Source organism: Leptinotarsa decemlineata, unplaced genomic scaffold, assembly GCF_025532065.1.
Source record: "Leptinotarsa decemlineata unplaced genomic scaffold, Ldec_3_MD MMD2_tig00026314_RagTag_RagTag, whole genome shotgun sequence".
Classification (NCBI taxonomy): Eukaryota; Metazoa; Arthropoda; class Insecta; order Coleoptera; family Chrysomelidae; genus Leptinotarsa; species Leptinotarsa decemlineata.
Window position 1 is genome coordinate 3819984 of NW_027412684.1, and position 21060 is coordinate 3841043.

The window sequence follows — 21060 nt, forward strand, 5'->3', positions numbered from 1 at the left end:
AATTACTTTGTTGAAATCAGTAGGGACTTTCACAAATGAATTTTCCGGCATTTTATACCCAACAAATCATTGAGGTATATATGAAAGCGAAAGTGTATTCTGGTAAATTCAGATATCATTATTATACATTGACTGAAATTCAGGAAAGCTAAATTGATAGTGTAGAAGTTATAATAGCAGTCAAATAACTTCACGAAAAGGTAGAAAATTGTAAAATAAATTAATATGCAATGATAATAAGAGTTCTGAAAAACAAAATGGTTGGATATTATATCAATGAGTAAGTAAAATGACATACATTTCATTGACAATGAATAAAATATGTAAAGTATAAAAAGAAAATTATAAAAAAAGATTTCGAAGTGAATTACTGAGAACTGTTAGTTTGAGCAATTTCTGTATATCATAATATATTTAAAAATAAAATGAATACAACAATAAAAATTAATTGGCGCTCCGGGGCGACTTCATTGATTCCAGTGGCGCATTTGCTTTTTCAGCTGCAGGAAAACCCGGAAAAACCTGCAGCACCACATCATCTGAAGATCTTGATCCAACAATGTCCTCTCTCTCATAAAACAAAATGTAGGGTGTCTCCAGAGGCTCCAATAAATTCAATGCATCGCCACAACACTTCGTGACACGACTATATATTTTACAGATTTTTCCTGAATTTCATTTTAATTATTTCACTTTCTCTCATGATAATTTGAATTATTCATCAATTTATGTGAATATTAAAATTTAAAATTAGGATGTTCGTTCATAATATAAAAGCTATGTGACACTACTAATCACTTTGGAGTTTTTGTAAACTTTATATTATTTAATAATTTATCATATTTTTTACCTAGAATGTAACTCAATAAATAAATACTTACTTCCCTTGGAGAAGTATTTATTATATAAAATATGTATTTCATTTTCATTTTTCATCTCAGGCTGGAACGAGTAGCAGAAGATATACGCCTTAATTTTTTTGCATTTTCTTCTGCAAAAGTTTCGCATCAGCTAGTAACTTTGATAAAATTTACTCAACAAATCATCTGTTCACAACTTTCATATATACAATTTCAAGATAGGTAATATCTTTTCTCCTGAGCACAACACGAAGCAGATATGATTTCCAGGCTAGTAATCCAAATCAGAGATAATTTGTTGAGTATTCCTATCGAGAAGAGTTGGCCGTTTGCTCCAGAGCCTAATTGCCTTCGGTGAGGATGATTTCCAACAATCTACCTTACATTTGCATAGGCAAAATAAAAACTCTGTCAAGGTGATGTGACTGTATACACTTCCACCAGAACCTGAAGATGTTTTAGTTAGGTGCTCTCAGTTATATCTACTCGAGATTAGGACTTCATAAGATAGATCATAGATGACTGTTGAAGGCATCGAGTTGGAGGTTATTCCCAGAATGTAACTTTCAGAGTCAACCAGTAGTTTCAGCGACTAGAGAATTACTCCGTATATCCAATGGTTCTGTTTATTTTCCGTATATCACGGTTTCGAGGTTCAATTTAACATCCCTCGAATTGAACTTTTTAACTCGAGTTTAACTTTTTGAGACGGTTCTTCCAAGTTTCGCATAGGCATTGCTTTGAAAGCACTGATTTGTATTTAACGAAAAGGTCAGTTTTTTGTTAAAACATTTAATATACCGAAACATGATATACTGAAAATAAGATCAACCCCATACTAAACTTATATAACAAACGAGTTAATTTTCAATTCCAAATTTAAAACTTTTGCTACAACCTAAAAAAATAATTTTGCAACTGGAAATAATTCGAAATTAACTATTCTTAGTCTTCATCAACCACACTTTGAAAGTTAATGTGTCTTCATCGTCCACGAATGTTCTTTAGAGGTGAATGATAAATGCACTAGTGTAGTTGTGTGTGGTTCCTTCTTACTTTTTCGTGGTCGCTTCGATTGTGGCTAACAGCTGAGGTTCTGGAAATAAAATACGAACACATAAATAACAATCTTTGACTTAGAGAATCCAATATACAGAGTGTATTCAATGGGACTTTATATGCATATATCTCCTGAAAATATTAAACATTAAACTATATGGTTATAATGCTTGCAAATAATACAATTAGGTATCACCCGCACAGTTGATGAACGCCTCATACAAAGGTGTGTGAATTCGTGCCGAAAGGATGTATGACTCTGAGCCCATTCAGTGTCAGTAAAGAGATCTTCAAAATACCCTTCAAAATACCCTTCAAAATACCCTTCTACATTACTACAAAAAACCCATTTGATTTTCCATAAAATTTGTTTACTGTAGCAGTTTATATCCATTATTCACTTGTTGAGCAGTGTAAGAAATGTCAAACGCTGACAAAACCACTCCAAACGGGCAGTTATGGTAGCGCAGCATTCCAAAAGAGATAAAACTGAGACACAAATTTCAAAGCTTCCGACAAGAGTGACACTACTGGTTTTAGTCTAATCAACAAGTTCAAAAACATAAAAATTAGAGATAAAGGTACTAAAAATATGGGCGATAGCTCATTCGATTCGGAATCACCTCTAGAAAAATGTTTTTGAAGGATTTTGGTGCAGGTAAAAAATTGCAATTTTCATTAACAAAATAAGATAAAAAAATGGTATTTAGTTTTTCGTTAATAACTCTAAAAATATTGATATTTGAGCAATTTTGAAAAAAGTTTGTTGAAGAGGAGGAAATTTCCGATAAAAAAGTCCCGGCTCCCTAAACTCTGTCTCCATTATTTATAATTTTAATTTGACGTTGAGAATAGGGTTCCACGCGTCTGTTACGGCATGCGCGCGCTGCCGCTAAAGAGAGTTTATCAAAAGAAATAATTTTTTTATCACATAAAATGTTTTAAAAATATGAAAAAATCTAGTATCTTCTCAACACTTGAATGAATCGAGTCCCGTAGAAAAAACAGTTTTTTCACCATTTTTCAAAAAGTTATTCAATTGTTAACTAACAAATTTTTTCCCAATCTCTATTGGCATAAATAATGGGATAAAAGGTATAAATAATTGGCCTAATAATTTTAAACTTCGTGGAGTCCTTTTGATGTATACATATATATACTATATATATATATATATATATATATATATATATATATATATATATATATATATATATATAACTATTGCAAAATGAAATATCTAAAAATTGTTGATACATTTTTTTTTCATTTGATATTCAGCTATGTCTGTTTTCACAATAAACAATGGCAGTTATTAACATAGGATATGCATTTTTTACGTAATTTGTTTATTAAATTGTTTTGAACAAATAGAGAAATTCAATATTTTTGAATATATTTTTTTGCTATTTTGTTGTCTAGAGATGATTATGATTAAAAAAAATTCCTAATTTAAATTTTTAATTGTTTAAAATCGACTTTTTCACATTTGGATTGTTTAAATAATTACTCAAGAAATAATTTTGCTTTCAAAAATCATAATTTACACTTTTGAATAGTTTGGCAGACAATTTTTTTTTATTTATTATTCAATTGTTTATTAGTTTAACAATTTGTTATAAACAAATATTGACCAATATTATATTTTTTTTGAAGGATAAAAAAATTATAAAAACAGCTATATATAAAAAAATGCAATAAATTTTTTTTCTAATTTATTATAATATACTTTTTTATGGCAATTTTTATATAAATCTGTTTTTATAACTTTTTTCTGCTTCAGAAAAAAAATATAACGTTGGTCAATATTTGTTTATAACAAATTGTTAAACTGATAAACAATTGAATAATGAATACATTTTTTTTGCCAAAGTATTCAAAAGTGTGAATTATGATTTTTGAAAGCAAAATTATTTCTCAACTAATTATTTAAACAATCGAAATATAAAAAAAATCGATTTTGAACAATTTAAAATAAAAATCAAAAAAATTTTTTTTCAATCATAATTATCTCTAGACAACAGAATAGCAAAAAAAATTTCAAAAATATTGAATTTCTCTATTTGTTTAAAACAATTCATTAAACAAATTACGTAAAAAATTCATATATATATATATATATATATATATATATATATATATATATATATATATATATATATATATATATATATATATATATATATATGATGTGTTGTTTTTCCGGGTGTTCATCCGTTGTGTACTATTCGATAGTCGACGTTTCGCCATCATCTCAGATAGCATTATCAAGACGAGTTACTGCTTCGCTTCGACAGGTGTAACAACGGATGAACACCCGGAAAAACAACACATCATATTCTACCATCCGTGAAAACCTACATTGTAATATATATATATATATATATATATATATATATATATATATATATATATATATATATATATATATATATATATATATGTATATATATATCAAAAGGGCTCCACGAAGTTTAAAATTCATAGGGCAAATATTTATATCTTTTATTCCATTATTTATACCAACGGAGATTGGAAAAAATTTTGTTAGTCAACAATTGAATAACTTTTTGAAAAATGGTGATGAAACTTTTTTTTCTACGGGACTCGATTCATTCAAGTATTAAGAAGATACTAGATTTTTTCAAATTTTCAAAACGACATTTTATGTGATAAAAAAATTATTTCTTTTGATAAACTCTCTTTAGCGGTAGCGCGCGCATGCCGTAACAGCCGCGCGGAACCCTATTCTCAACGTCAAATTAAAATTATAAATAATGGAGATAGAGTTTCGGGAGTCGGGAAATTTCCTCCCCTTTAACGAGCTTTTTTCAAAATTTCCTAAATATCAATATTTTTTGAGTTATTAACGAAAAACTAAATACCATTTTTCAATCTTATTTTGTTAATAACAATTGCAATTTTTTACCTGCACCAAAATCCTTCAAAACATTTTTCTAGAGGTGATTCCGAATCGAATGAGATATCGCTCATATTTTTAGAACCTTTATCTCTATTTTTCATGTTTTTGAACTTGTTGATTATATTTTAGCTATACTCGTACTGTACCTACTCTGTCGCGATTGGAGAGAACGTCACCAGCACATACTTCATTTTGTTCCAACACAAATTTCTTTTCCGACGCAATTCAATAACACAGTTTCCGATATAAAAACGGTGGCTACATGTGCGAGGTTTTCAAACAGACCAAGGATTGCTGTGGCAGGCAACCCATTATACAAATATATGAAGAAACTAACAAGACGAGGAAAAATACCCGTATTTCGTTACAACACGTTAGCTTTTCTGTTAAACTGTTGGACTGAAATCAAAATACATCACAAAAAATGTTACATCGGTGGGTCTTGAATCTAGAGAAGGAATAATATGAAGTTTCATTGAGGAGTCAAACTCAGGAAATATTGAACGAAAGTAATTTTTGTGGAAGAAAATCAGTTTTTCTTCGACCTCCTTTGACATATGTAGAAGAAGTTGATAAATAAAAGGAATAATTGCATATTTACTTGAATTTTGTCCACTTCTGAAGACGAAGACATATTTTGGCTTTCGAACGTTAAGATTAAGTATTGTATTATTTCTTAGCCAAGTTTTGATGAGCATAACTATTGAATATGACACGTTACTGTCACTTGTTGGCACTTTCTACACTTGTATAATGTTCTCCATTACAATTTTCATATTTTTCAGATTGTGGAAGGTGAAAATACCCAAAGGAGGTCGATGAAAATACAAGAAATGTATTATTTCTTGCTGATCCCAAACACCAGAACTGCGAAACTGTTCTCGACACGTGATACATGATTAACCAAAATCAGAGGCTAAAAAGTAATGCACGGTTGAATCTAAGGCATCGTCAACTGCATCTGACGTGCAAAAACCATCTCATGGGAAGGTTGTCGCGGTTATCATGGTGGGAATCTTGCACCTTGACTAGCCGACTACCTACTCAACGATGAAACAGCAGAGCATATACCTTTTGCCTGCCCCGCTGGGGACCGAATCAGGTTTTTAGAGGTCGGCAGAGCCGTACTCTCACCCAGCTTCGTTAAGAAGCTGGGTTTATTTGGTCGAGTGTGAATAGGTGTGAGCCACAATAAACCCGTGCGGGTTGCGGTGGAGAGTCGAATAGATACTCTCACTTTTGACCTAACCTAACCTCCATCAACTAGCTTGGCTTCTTCAGGAGATGAAGTAGTCGACGCGCGTCAATAAGAGTGTTGCAGTTTTGGTGTTTAGAAATAGTGCTTGTTTTGGACTTATCCTTCAATTATTATCTGAAGGCATATTTTCCTTCTACGTCTATAGTCTTGAATATTTTTCAAATCATTAATACTTCGGGAAGTTAATAATATGTTATACTTGAATTATCACTTTTGGAACACACACACATATATCGACACTTTTACCAGTAGGTGCTCGGTAAATTATGCAAATAGCAATGAACAGAACAAAAACACTATGTGTGGGAATCTTCCAAATGAAGGAAGGAAGCAATCAATTTTAAAAGAAGTAACTCTATTCACAGATGTGTAGATCATGCAAAGAAGTAAATTTAAGTCACAGATAGGAAGAAAAGCTCTCTAGAAACAGCCACTATGAATATTAAAACAAATATAAACAATAAACAAATACTATCGAAACTTTCATCTGAACACTGTTTTTTTTTAAATTCATTTAGCTTCAACCACAGAGGGTTATTAGCTGAATGTCATTTACAAATAAGTGTCATTATTACAATGTTTTTCATCGACCTTTTTTGTTAGCTTCCAGGATCTTAAAAATATAAAAATTATAATGGAGAACTTTATACAAGTGTGAAAAGGGCAAAATTTTTAGTTTACCCCGATAAGTTACTGCGTAAATTCAAAGTATTTTTCACAAAGAAAAATGTTCTATTTATCAGTCACTTGCCGTATTTAACATATTTGCCTGTCAAAAAAATCACTAAGAAATAATACTTACTTATTTTTACGGAGGCCAAAAACTGCCTCCTTCTTCAGCAATAGACGAAAAAAATTCTAAGATATTTGCAGTCATTCCTTTTGATTATTTATTTCCTAACTTCTTCGACATATGTCAAAAGAGTTTTGAAATTAATAATCAAAAGGAATAACTGCAAATATCTTAGAATTTTTTTGTATTATTTCTTAGCAATTTTGATAGACAAAATTTGATTGCCAAAATTGTTGAATACGACAAGTTACTGATAAATAGAACACTTTTCTTTGTGAAGAATACTTCAATTTCACGCAGTAACTTATCGGGGTAAACTGAAAAGTTTGCCCTTTCTACACTTGTATGAAGTTCTCCATTATAATTTTTATATTTTTCAGATTTTGGAAGGTAACTGATTTTCCTCCACAAAAAAAGACTTTCGTTGAATATTACAATGTTATTATGTCATTTGAATCTAATAGTTGAGTATAGTCCGATTTATCACTCAATATAATTATTTTTTAAGTCATCTCCTAGCCTAGATCATGCCGGCGTCAAGATTCGACGAACTTGGAGTGTCGCGAAGTTAGTCAAAAATGCGGCATCCTCTTGTTCTCCCATATTTATAGGATCAGGAACTGCGTGCGTTTCTTCCATTATTCTAGAAAAACTTTGGAAATGTGCTGAATATGTTGAGGCATTTCCTGTGTAACTTTGTAGTGGCTGACGCAATACTTTGTTATTATGGCGCAATCCATAAACGAAGGGTGCATTGATTTTTCTGATAAAACATATATAACACGTTGGAACTTGTTCGCCATTTCTTAGGTGCTGAACACTGAATTATACTAGAAACACTTTTCTCTATTCAGTTTTTATTCAAAATATTCGTTATGGAATAGTATCAGATATCATTTACAGGATTGCTACACAATAAAGTGAATGAAAGAGGTGAAAAATCACTTACATGGAGCACTGTCATCCTCACTGATGGACATTTGATGTTGCGTTTGGTATAAATATGGAGAAAAAGAAAGCCAAAAATTCCCAAAAATTAATCTGTCCTAAAAATATACCCCTTTCAATTGAAAAAAAACTATCTTTACCACTAAAGTTCTTTGCATTCGACATAATTTTTTAAGCTACCGAACGTTAACAACGTTAACACACTAGAGCATCATTTTGCGATTCAACTCCACCTATTTGTTTCTAGAAAAACATAATAGTGCTGGCAACATCATTTACAATTTATAATATGCCACTGATGGTGTCTGCTGCAGTAGCAGACGAAACGTTTGGTACTATACGTTCCATTCGACCACGCCCTATCAGTCTGGTTTTTGGTCTGTGTAATTATAACTCTGGTCATGAAACCACATGTTCTTATTTTACGAATGATTATTGTACTAACCTTGTTGTGGTAGATGTATTGGTTTGGGTTCGATTCACCCCAAGGTGAAATACATCAAAACAGCCTCCTCCAGTGAAGGAAAAACCTGCACCCTCTTCACATCCCCCTGGAACGTCTATGAACCTTCTTCCACCTTTTTTTTGGGGCAATGCCGTTGTAGAGGATATCTGGAAACATATGACAGTTATTAGTAATACCCCGCTCAGTATCATTTTGATACATTCTAGACGAATGTTTATTCGAGGAATATTCATTCTGGCATATTCTGATTAGATAGTGAGTTGTTTGGAAATTAATGATTTTTGTTTTTGATTCGATTTTAATTGGCATAATTTATTAGCGATATCTTTCGAGAATATCCCACTATTAAAGAGAACAAAATCCTGGCTGGTGGGCCTTGAACAAATGGAACCTGAAGTACTGAACGTTTCGTACCCTGCTGCGACATACGTCATCAGTGTGTATGGCCACTGATGATGTCTATCGCAGTGGCAAACGAAACCTTTGGTATTTCAGGTTCCATTTGACCCGCCCGGATTTTGTTCTCTTCAAATGTGACTCTGGCCGTTAAAATCTAAATTCTCACATGGCCCGCTGTAACCATTTCATTGTTTGAATTAACATTAATAATTATAATAATAACTATCTGCATTTATCAATGGGATAGTATGAGTAAAGCATGAATAAAAAAATGGTACAATCATCAGATAACTAGTAAAGTAATGCACATTGTGGAATTGACCGCGGTGGTAGTGCGCCCGACTCACGATCGGAAGGCCTTGGGTTCGATTCCCGCCTCGACCAGATATTTTTCTCGATACCATTTATCTGGTTGAAGCTGGGATGATTCTGCAACCGTGTTAGGAATCACACGTTAAGCTCAGCTCGCACAATTTTCTCAACTTCTAAGAGTTGTCGTTCGTATGGGGCAACAGCTGATTAACGGAAAAACAGAAAAAACAGAAAAACAGACAGACATACTTCTACAATAATGCAGATTTAGTTCCTGTTACCTTAAGCATTTTATGTAGGGGAAAGTCGGGTAAGTTGACGAAGTGGGTAAGATGATGAACGACTAGTAATTTCTTCAAACGTATCAATGTAAGTTTTCTGCATGGTGCCGCAATCTCGCCAACATTAGGGGAATTAAGTTAGGAACGCAACCCTCCAACGCTGCGGAACAGTTTGCAGCTGAAGTAGAAATGAGTGTACCTCGCTTATCTGCTCTAACATAACCATTCTATTAAATAAGCATCCTAACCAATTTTTGAAGGTATGTTGACATTTGATTGTGCTCAATTACTAGTAATTAATGTATTTCATAGCATATCACTACAATTATTATCGATATCATGTTTGTCGTGGGAATATGCTCTCCGGCTTCAAACATAACCTCAACGGGTAAGATGGTGTGGGTAAGATGGTGCGAGTAAGATGACGAACTTCGTCATCTTAGCCGCACTCACCCACAAGGTCGTCATCTTACCCATGCACAAAGTTTCGCACAGTAAATTCATTTAATTTTACAGAATGCCACAAAAATATACAAAGAGGTCCGAAAGGCGGTCCTGGAGCGAAGTGAGTTTGATTGCAGCGTTGGAGGCAGTAGATGGTGGTGAATCTTGAAATAGTGCTGCGTCACGCTACGATATCCCCGAGGCAACTTTAAGAAGCTATATAAAGAAACATCGAGAAGGAGCAGCACTTCCAGAACATGGTGGAAGATATCGCAATACTTTCAGTTCAGATCAAAGTCAGTCTCCTGCCAACTATATAACCGATATCGACAGAAGAGTTTTCGGGCTTACAAAAGTTCAGCTCGGGAGACTAGCATTTGACTATGCAGAGCAGAACAACATTTCACATCGGTTTAATAAATCATCAAAAATGGCAGGCAAAGATTGGATAAAGTCTTTTCTGATGAAATTTAAAATGAGCCTGAGAACTCCCGAGCTCATATCGATAGGACGTCTTATGGATTTCAACAAAATTGCTGTGGAGAAATTTTTTCACATCCTTCGAGAAGTTCGAGATAAATACAATTTTGAGGCGAGTCGTATCTACAACGCAGACGAAAGTGGTTTATCTTCTGTGCCTACCAAAGATTTCAAGTCCTACCGGGGCTCGATGTGTTGCAAGAATAGTGACTGCAGAGCATGGCAAGAACACAACTGTAGTATGCGCCGCAAACGCACTTGGACATTATGTCCCTCCTTTTTTATTTTCGGAAGAATACAAATGAAAGACAAGTTGCTGTTTGGGGCACCACCAGCCCCCACACCTGAAAATCCAGTGATTCTATTGGTTTATTTTCATTCTTCCCACATTTCATTGCAAGGTATCAACTATTGTCGAGAAAACGGAATAGTAATGATAGAATTTGCGCCACACACTACACACCGATTACAGCCTTTAGATGTGTCTTTTTTTGGGCCTTTGAAAACATATTTTTGTCGAGATTGCGATTCCTTTGTTGTCAGTAACCCTGGTCAAACAATCACTCATAAAAATATTTGTAGAATTTTTAATAACTCATATCTGAAGGCTGCAACGGTTGGAAATGCGGTTAACGATTTCAGAAAGTGCGGGATTAAACCATTCGATCCCTTCATTTTTGGCGATAAATAATATGCCGCAGCTAAAACAACAGAGAAGGAGAATTATCTACAAGAAAATAATTTGAGATCTGTTTGAGATGGAAAAGAAAAACGGCAAATCCGACAAGCAGCTAGTGAATCACTAGATGATTCAGATGAAAATTATTTGGAGAGATCTGTTTCTGATAAAAAAACTATAAGATTCGACAATTAGATATGGAATCATTTGATGATTCAGCGGATGAAGAGACACCAAATAAAAATGAACATTCCTGCACAACCGCAACATTGGCCATATCCAAAGTTGAGAAGAAAATTTTTCAAAAAAATTCTAGTTCAAGCCAAATCCAAACCGAAACCATAATTTCATCGGAAATGTTTGACGCTACTCCCGGTCCAAGTGGAATCCAGAACCACGCCTCATCTGAAAACTCAACTGAAAGTTTCGTCACAGAAACCGACAAAGAGAAGGGAAAAAAAGTTATGTCACTCTTGGACATACGGCCTTTCCCAAAATATGAACGACCAGATAAGGTTAAAAATGACTGCCAGTATTATCACTAGCACGCCTATGAAAAGACAGTTGAAGGAGAAGTTAGAAAATGAAAGGCAGAAGGAAGATGCAAGACGAGTGAAAAAACAAAAATATGTTAAAAATCAGAAAGAAACAAAAAACAAAAAAAACATGCGAAACCAAAAATAAAAACGAAAAAATTATATTATGTCCTGCTTGCGATGAACGCTTCGAAGATCCACCTAAAGAAGACTGGATTCAGTGCTCGCAATGCTTGAGATGGTGGCATGAATCTTGTACCGATTATTCCGGTGTACAAGCAATTATATGTGACTTATGCTAATATACTTCAACTTACCCGCATATGTGCGGCATCTTAGCCCACCTTCGGGTAAGATGACGAATTGATCAAGTACATATTTTTTTATTATGATAAACAAAAAATTTAAGTTTTTTGGATGCGATTTCATATTTTCTTGTGTGGTACATGTTTATTATCGTATATAAATAAACAATTTTGAAAATAATTCAAATGTCAAGCTGAAATTATTTTTTTTCTGTTAACGTCGTCAACTTATCCGACCCTCCCCTAGGTACATTATAACTGTCCCTTGCCCCATGCAATTCAAATTCAAAATTGAAATTGATACTTCTTACTGTTTCTATGAGTATATTACCTTCCACAATCTGAAGAATGAACAAAGCTAAATCAATTGAGAATCTGCTGTAATGTAGTAAACGACAAACTGAAAAGTTCACAGAAGAGTCCAATTTGTCAGTAACTTGCAGAATTCATAAATTCTGCCTGCGAAGCGAAAACATCGATTGAGAGAAATCAAATACATATACTCAGCTTTCTTTAGTGGTTGACGTTTCAAAACCTTAAAAAGTCATTTTGAAACTTTCACCTCAAATTATGAATAGCTCTAATTCTTCTGACATACATCAAAAGAAACAAGTTACTGATTAATTGGACTCTTCAGTGATTTAAATTATGCAGTAACTTTTCGGGGTGAACATTTCAGTTTGACCTTTATTAAAAAAAATAAAATTGATAGTTCTGGACTTGCTTTTACTCGTATTGGAGTGAAATTTATGCCAGGTCATATTATTTGTTTGTTACTAGCTGCGGTACCCTGCTTGGTTCTAGAAGTTGATATGATAATGTGTGGTAGTTGGAAAAAATAATAAACTTTGAATAAGGAAAAGTCGACGTTTCTTGCTTTATATACCGATGGAATACTCTTTCATAGTCTTAAATGTTCAGGACTGTTCTAAAAATTTCTAGAGGCCGAAACTTTCAGCTTGTCTATCTTTACAGGCACGTCCTTGAGGAAAAAATGTTAACAAACTTCTTCTTGGATACGGGATACCACACCGTAAAGCTCTCTTCATCGTTCCCGAACGTTGCAGACTATTCAATCCAGAATGTTCCGGCATGTTCCGAAATATTGTGGAATGCTTTAAAATATTCTAGAATGTTCTGAAGCATTATGAAACTCTTTATGGAGTGAAACCTCCACCCCATATATCTTCAAAAGTAAATTTTTTTAAACTTTTTTAATTCACATGCGCATCCTTAAGTCCACGAACTCTACATATTTTATCGCATGTAGGTTTTATAATTTTAACTAATCATGTTTATGTTAGGGGTACATCAACCCCTTCGAGTAGTTTAATTTGACTGGCATATTTTTTTTTCATTCTTCATCATAGTTCATCGTAATCCAAAAAAGAGATTTTATTTTGTTTTTCCAATTACGGAAGACCCTTGATGTAAGAAACAACATGAAGGATACTTCAATCACATGCAATTTTGTGAAATAATGAGTAGATGAGCATTAGGAAATGGCAATTTCCTGTTTAATATCTGTAGTTGATCGTCACAATTGTTGCTACAAATGCTATCACATTCAGGGAAATTAGTTGGATCGTATATCATTAACTGAAATCTGAGTATGTGTTTACACGTGTTATATGCCCATTATCACAAAGTTATATTGAAAATTTCCGGGAAATATGAATTTGAATCCTGTGGATACATATGTATTGGGTTATCAATTCATGTATTTTCAAGTTCATCAAATGAAGATTCTCGAAATGAAGATAACGAAATGTTTGTTTCACAATCTGAAATATTCAATAGTAACAAAAATTGATGATTGGAACAAGTTATCGCAAGTGACTGTATCGACGTGAACTCAAAATTTAGTTCAGTGTTGCCAAATCAAATTCACTTGAGTCGATATCTAACTCTGGTTGAGGAAACCATTATTTTCCATTATACAGTCTTCTGTGAATTATTATGAACGTGTTATTTATTCTCCCTGAAAATAATATAACGTGTACATTTTTCAATTTTCTTCTTCATTCACAATAAACTGTTGCTTGATGCGCGTTTTTAAATATGTTTCTTTGTGATTCATGTACATATACATGGGTGAAATGTATGCAATTATTATGCGATATCATATGAAATATTCAAACTGTATCATTTTCTAATTTCTTGTTGCATAATGAACAATATTTATTTTGTTTGGTATTCAAATTCATTGACTGTTTTTCTTCAATTCAATGGGAAACGTAATTCAATGTTTTGAAATTTTCATTTCTGATCCATTGAATAATAATCTTGGAATTTGATCAAAAATAAGTTTCCTGTGTGAACGCATTGTGTTTCTGAATACTGCTTGTAGTTCTAGATTTGGAGTCCAAGTTAGTTTTTTGAAAAAATCAGGATTTTTTTTCGATTCTTATGTTTGAATTTCCTATGAACTATAATGAATATGACTATATAACTTTCTATCTATTAATCTATCTATTTATTAATAATTTTAACCAATTTTACTTTAAATCATTTTGTGAAGTGTGAAGACATAAGTTAACGAAAACATTTTTCCTTAAATCAGTTTCAGTACCTCACAAAATAAAAATGAACTGAACATTTTGTTTCTTTTTAATAATAATTGTTTGCATTTATGAAAAGTTTTTATTTCCATATCAAATCAGTTTTTTTCTGAGAACGTAAAAGCGTGGGCGAATACTGTTATGTCTTCTAGATGTTGATTGTTCTGGCTTCCATAAATTGCATCAAGTTGTTTTTTAAGGACAAAAAAGCGGTGCCTGTGCGAAAGTAGTGATTCACATTGAATCGCTGTTTTTGACTATGGATAAGAACAAGTCTTTTCTCTCAGTCAGCTTCATGTCTATTTCAAATGAAATTTCCGTCTATACCTTTTATAAGACTCCACGCCCTGAAATGCTTCATCATAACCATCAAAAATGCTATAAATAGAATAAATAATTGGGTTATAGTTAACATTCTGGGCAGAACTTATTCTTTGATCATTGAATAAAATAGGATTAGATAATTTAGGAAACACTTGCTACATAAATAGCATTTTACAAGTGTTGATCATGACGAATAATTTCAAGAACTAGGTTTCAACGATGAACAAGAACGAGAATGTTTCTTATTTATTCACCAAACTCAAACACATGTTCATACAGCTGCAGTTTCGTGAGAATGCATCATCTTTCCCACCAACCGATTTCCTAGAGCCTTTGAAAGATTTTTCCAACTTCTTGGGGTTCTTGTTGAATACCCTTCGTGAGTAGGAAAATAGCCTAATCAATACTCCTGATTGAATGTTTCCGTACATTGTATCTCGTCTTTAGTTTGTAGATCTTTTGATGGAAAAATCCTCAATATTTTACTTTGTAGTACATGTTACAGAGGTAGCAGAAACGTATGAGTCTTTCTGGAACTTCAACTAGCGTTTCCTTATATGACTGAACCAGTTCGTGCAAAGCTTTTTGTTGAATCATCTGAAAATACAACTTTTAATGGGTGATGATCAACAGTATTGCCAAATATGTGGCAAACTAACTAACTATCATAAGACAACAAGTATAGCTGAGGCACCAGTCAATCTAATAATAACACTGCTGATTTTCAAACATGACTCCTCTGACGGAAGCACCAAACTCCCACGAAAGTTCAAAATAGATGAATACTTCAATCTAGCAGACCACTATTATAATTTCCATTGTTCACTGTGGATCTGGTGTTGAATCTGGTCATTATTACGCATTGGCCAAAGACGAAACGGACTGGCCAATGCGTGTGAAAGTTAGTGGAGATCAAATCGTTTAAGTGTAGTTTGTGAAAGGACTGGTTTAAGTTTGACGAGTCGTGTCACTAAATATTCTGGTGATAACTTGAATTTAATGAAGCCTCTGGAGACACCTTACATTTTACTCTATGAAAGAAAGGACATTGGCAGATCAAAATCTTCAGATGAAGTAGTGCTGTAGGTTTTCCACCAGTCAATCTAATAATAACACTGATGATTTTTAAATATGACTATACCTCTGACGGAAGCACCAAACTCTTATGAAGGTTCCAAATAGATGAATACTTCAATCTAGCAGACTATTATAAAAATCTTCATGCAGTCATTGTTCACTGTGGTACCGACGTTGAATCTGGACATCATTACGCATTGGTCAAAGACGAAACGGATTGGTTTATGTTTGACGATAGTCATGGCAATATCTTGAATATATCTTCAGATAATGTAGTGCTGCAGGTTTTTCAGGGTTTTCCGGCCGCTGAAAAAGCAAATGCGCCACTGGAATCAACCAAGTCGCCCCGACGCGTCAATTAATTTCTGTTGTTGTTTCATAATTTAATAATTTGTTAACTAGTTTAGTGATCCAATAATTTTTTCTAGCAGCGTCGGTGTTGCCGACGTATTCGGCAAAAATACAATTGTTTTTTTAGGAAAAATTGATCCTGTTACCCAACCAACCCCCCTTTTTCTTAATAATTTGTATTATTTTCTGTTTTATATGTTCCTATTAAATAAATTTGAAATTGTCCTGAGCTTTTTCATCGTATCTCAATAAGTTTATCAGTTGTAATAATTTTACTTTAGGCATAAAAAAAATCTGGTGAGAATGTTGGTTCCACTCCATCATTCTTAGAGAACTTTCAAAATTCGATATGAATACATTTTTTTCTCACAATGAAACATGGTTGTTTTGTTACATCGTATAGGAATCACACGTTAAAAGGTAAGACCTCGTTAGTCCTTAGCCCACACACGTTTCTCAACTTCTGAGAGTTGTCGTTCGTATAGGGGGGGCCTGCTGATTAACGGAAAAACAGATTTTAAACAGATTTTTTTTAAACAGGAAAAGAAAAAAAAATAATATATAGAAATAATTAATTTGTGTAAAACAAATTGTTCATCAAATAAGCAATGGAAATTCAAATGAAAAAAATGTTTTTCAATTTTCAAAGAGTTACAAGTGGTAGAAAAAATGGCGTGTCTTGCGTAAGCCGCAGTAACCGTTTTAGGACGTTACTTCAACCATCTGGAAAAATTATAAATATTGGTCTGGAAGGTAAGAATTATTTGGAAAATTTCTCCCATTGCAATTTTTGCAAGCGGTACTTGGATTTTTTCTAAAATCATCTACACACTACTCTGAATCGAATGACACCTTGTTCATATTTTTTGGAGGCGGAGAAAAAAGTTCAGCCTGAAAGCAACTCGTGAAATAGACTAATACAGAACAGTCTCTAAACCGTGAATCAGGTTTGAAGAAAATATTACTTTCAGTGGTAGGATTTCAATAAAATGCTCGAAAAAAAGTTTCAAATTAATTCAAACCTAGAGATGTATTGGCATTGAACAATTTATATGATATGAAAGTTTATCACAAAATTCACCTATGTTATGAAAAACTTTTTTTTTGAACTTTTTTTTTCAGAGTACTGTGAATCTGTACTGGTGAATCTCGCGACAAGCTTTTATATTATATGAAATATGTTTGAGGTTACTTGAGGTTCAACTCCGTCCACCTCGAAATGTTCAAGAACTCTTTCATTTGGAGAACTGTGTTTATGTGGAATAAACTTCCTGAGAAAGCTTTTCCACATGATTTCAATCTCCAGCGATTCAAATCCAATGTAAATCGCTAATTTCGCAAAGGCACCGCTCTCAAAACGCCTCAAGTATTTTCTTGTAGTGCTTGTGTCTTGTTAAAAAAATCTAATGTTATGAATTGAAGAATGTGAACTTATTTCGAACTTTTCTTCTTTTCAGACAATGTTAATGGAAGCTTGTGCTCAAAAAAGTTTTCAAGTATTGATAATGTTTTATTTTTTAGACATAGCTGAAAATATTTTTTAGTCTATTCATTTTCATGCGTCATTGTTTCATAGTCGGTCCTTAGAACATTTGTTCGAAACTCTTCAAAATTGGTGTGGAAGTCATCTTTTTTTAAAAAGTTTCGAATATTTTCCGCCTGAATTCTTCAATTCAATATCCATTACATGGGGGTGCATAAAAGCACTCAGTGTACCATCTTGGAGAGTCCGTCATATCGAATTCAAAACTCTTTCATTTGATACCTATATGGAGTGTATATGATGACGTCATTTTATATTTCGTATTCTTTCCAGCAAACCCTTCCATTTGATACATATACCATAGGGTTACTTGAAAAACTAGTTCATCATCTTGGGCGTTTTGCCTTATTGGATTTTGAATGAAGTCATGTTATTTTTCGTATTTTTTTACTCATATCGATGGTATGCATACAACCTAGTTTGACATTTTTGACGATCCGCCATATTAGATGTAGAATGACGTCAGTTAGCTAATCATGCATTGTCATCCAAACTAGGATGTATGCAAAATTTTTGCTCAATAGGCTGAGAAAAAGTGTTTCAAAATCAAGATGACGAATTTGTTTCCGAACTAACATACAGATATTTGTGAAAAATGCGTTTATACAACGCGTTCAATAGAAATGATTCAATATTTCCGGCAAGAGGAATTACAGTGATATGATTCTTCGAAGTAGAAGAAACCGATAAGTACGAATCCGAGAAAACTGACTAGATGCGGATACGTTATCTCTTTGTAACACAAAACATAGAATAATTCCTAGAAGTGATTGCTACAATATTCAATCATTGATAAAATCAATCCTCATTTCCTAGGTATCGAATATGTGACCTTTTAAAGATTTGTTAATCACGATTTACTATTTTTGTAAACTGATCATCGAATGGAATGACGTTTAATATTGAATGAATGAACACGGTATCGAAAACAGATTTGTACAATTTAGGAATCAGTTGCTCAATTGAAGTATCAGAAATATTAGAATTTTGCAGGCAGCTGATAAAAGTGGACAGTTGAATTTTTAGTTAGATCTCTTTTTCATTATATTCTGGAAAATCAAAGAAAATCCAAGCGAGATGTTTCATTCGAAGTCAAAATCATATGTTGAGAGTTACAAAAAAAATAAAATATTTCGAAAACTAGTACCTATAGCTACTTCGAAATATATTATTGACATTATTGTTTATCATGAAATTCTGTAAATAATATTACCTACTGTTTAATCTTCCTCTTGAAGGTGATAAAATAACAGTTTGAGATATAACTCCAGTAATATTATTTACTACAACAAATGTTCCAAATAGTGCATCACAAGTATGAAATTCTGACAAAAATAGTTTGAGTCACCATCTATTAAATTCTTACATTTTATAAAAAGAAATCACGAGATGATTTGAAAACTGATATACGTAGTTTTTCATTAAAAAAAATATAGATTGGGTTGCCATATGACTTCGTGAAAAATTTGGTATTATAATGAATCTTTTCAATGTGCTTCAGATGGCTAATAAACGATGACCATTCCAACCAACCACATGAGTGGACCAACTCGAAATTTTGAAGCACCCCGTGAGAAAGTTTTACCTCGATATTTTTCTTAGGTGAAAATAATTGTCAATTAAATCGAAATCAGTTTATTAACTATAATACAGTGTCACACGTATTCAATATGGAATACAATCTGTTTATATTAGCCGATCCAAGATAAAACACTTTCTGGATTTTCATTTTCCGTTGTAGTTGGTATATTTGTTGTAGGTCTTACCGTGGTAGTTTCGTTTTTCTCTTCAGTTTCGCCCCCTTCGTTATTTTCGAGTTCTTCCTCATTTCCGTCTTTTTCTTCAAGGTTCTCTGGTACTTCAGCAGCCTCTGGAGCCTCTGTCACCTGGACTCCATTTACGAAATTCAGATTGAGAATTTTACTTCCATTCTCATTGGGATGAATCACGAAGGTCTTATTGAAGGAGGTGACTTTACTCTGAACCTCGTGTTTACTGACGCCTTGTGAGGGAGATGTTTCATTAGACTGTTTATTTTCGGTTTTAACGATATACCTTGGTCGGTGGGCGTACCCCCGAAAAATACCGCCTATTCTCCTTGTTTCGTAGGACACTATTTGTGGTTGGAATCCTTGACTAGTCATGAGTCTTCTGAACTCTGCAGGATCAACATCGATAATTTCTGTTTTAACACCGGCATAGGGGTCTGCGACTGATGATTGTGAGTTCTGTGATCCTACAGGATTAAGTTGGGAGCTAACAGGAACAAACTGTGTACCTGATGGAATGTTTTGTGATGCATATGGGTATGGATATATCAGCCCTACACCTCCCTGGTAAACATTTCCTGGTGTATTGACAGGCACGTAGTTCGTCTGTGAAGGTGAACCATATGAAGTAAAATACTGCCACCCAGAGGGTTGTTGATATTGTTGACCACCTGAGACGAAGAAGGAGTCTTGAGTTTGATAATTGGGGTATTGCGATCTAACACCGATACAGATTGATAAGACGCACAGAAGTAGGTTAGTGAAGTTCCCCATGTCACAATTTACGCGTTAACATTTAACTGAGAATTTATCGAAAGATTATGTGAAATTTCATGTTGTTACTGACCCCTGGTCCTCGAACAGATAATTATTGACTTGATTATCATTATTAGAACACATAAGATGGTTTCTAATCTCACTTAACTGATTTTAGTGTCATTGTGAAATGAAAAACTATTTATGGAACATGTTCTGTTTTTTCGTTAACCAGCTGTCACTGGTAATTCAATCTCAGTACCAGAATGTAGTTTTTTGCTTGTAGTTAATCGAACTAGCTATGTATTTGTTTCGAATTGTTTGACAATGTTTCTTCATGAAATTCAGAAGATCCAATTTCTACTGCTCGATATTAAAAACAAATCAGAATCTAAGCACAAAGAAAATAATAATGAAAAAAGTTATAAAAGCCAAATATGCGAATGCAAGCTGATCTGTAAGAGAATAGTTTGCATATTCATTTTATGTGATGTGATAAAGAGGCCCCTAATGATAGGAATTATGGAAAAATAAATGATTGAACAGAATATTAATTCATCGTAACAATATGTTATCTGTTAAAGAAATCTGTTTTAATCTGTTTTCCCTTCAGCCAGCTGTCGCACCGCTATGAACGACAACTCTCAAAAGTCGAAACTTGTGCGAGTTGAGGACTAGCGAGGTCTTAACTTTCAACGTGTGATTCCTATGTATAAGAAGATCTCAAATAAAATTACTAATAATGGAAATATTATTTCCGTAAAGGAATTTTATATTAATTAAACTTGAATCATTGAAAGAAATGCCATTCATTCACACAATCGAAACGGTGATAGATAAAAAATTTGACAAATGTCATCATCTGAGAAAATAGATTCGAATGTGATTTCGATATAATATATGAATATGATTCTCAATGAAAATTTCGAAATGGAA

The 21060-nt window shown here is 33.3% G+C and overlaps 2 protein-coding genes across 3 annotated transcripts in view; one reads left to right on the forward strand and one right to left on the reverse strand.

Moving 5' to 3' along the window:
- Positions 1-21060, forward strand: part of CARPB (Carbonic anhydrase-related protein B) — a 1001903-nt gene that overhangs the window by 131984 nt on the left and 848859 nt on the right. The gene's annotated exons all lie outside the window — the stretch shown is intronic.
- Positions 1715-20236, reverse strand: LOC111515837 (uncharacterized). Its single transcript, XM_074181649.1, has 3 exons — positions 19366-20236; positions 8287-8453; positions 1715-1956 (listed from the first exon to the last, which is right to left on the reverse strand). Exons 1-3 carry the CDS (start codon positions 20140-20142, stop codon positions 1887-1889), a joined length of 1014 nt encoding a protein of 337 aa, XP_074037750.1. The 5' UTR covers positions 20143-20236; the 3' UTR covers positions 1715-1886.

Bases quoted from the DNA above. Each gene is read 5' to 3' on its own strand.
- LOC111515837 (XM_074181649.1), bottom strand. From the start codon at position 20,142: ATGGGGAACTTCACTAACCTACTTCTGTGCGTCTTATCAATCTGTATC. The intron at 8,454-19,365 runs GTAAGACCTACA...ATATGTTTCCAG, and splicing joins AGAAAAACGAAACTACCACG to ATATCCTCTACAACGGCATT. The intron at 1,957-8,286 runs GTTAGTACAATA...TTTTATTTCCAG, and splicing joins AATACATCTACCACAACAAG to AACCTCAGCTGTTAGCCACA.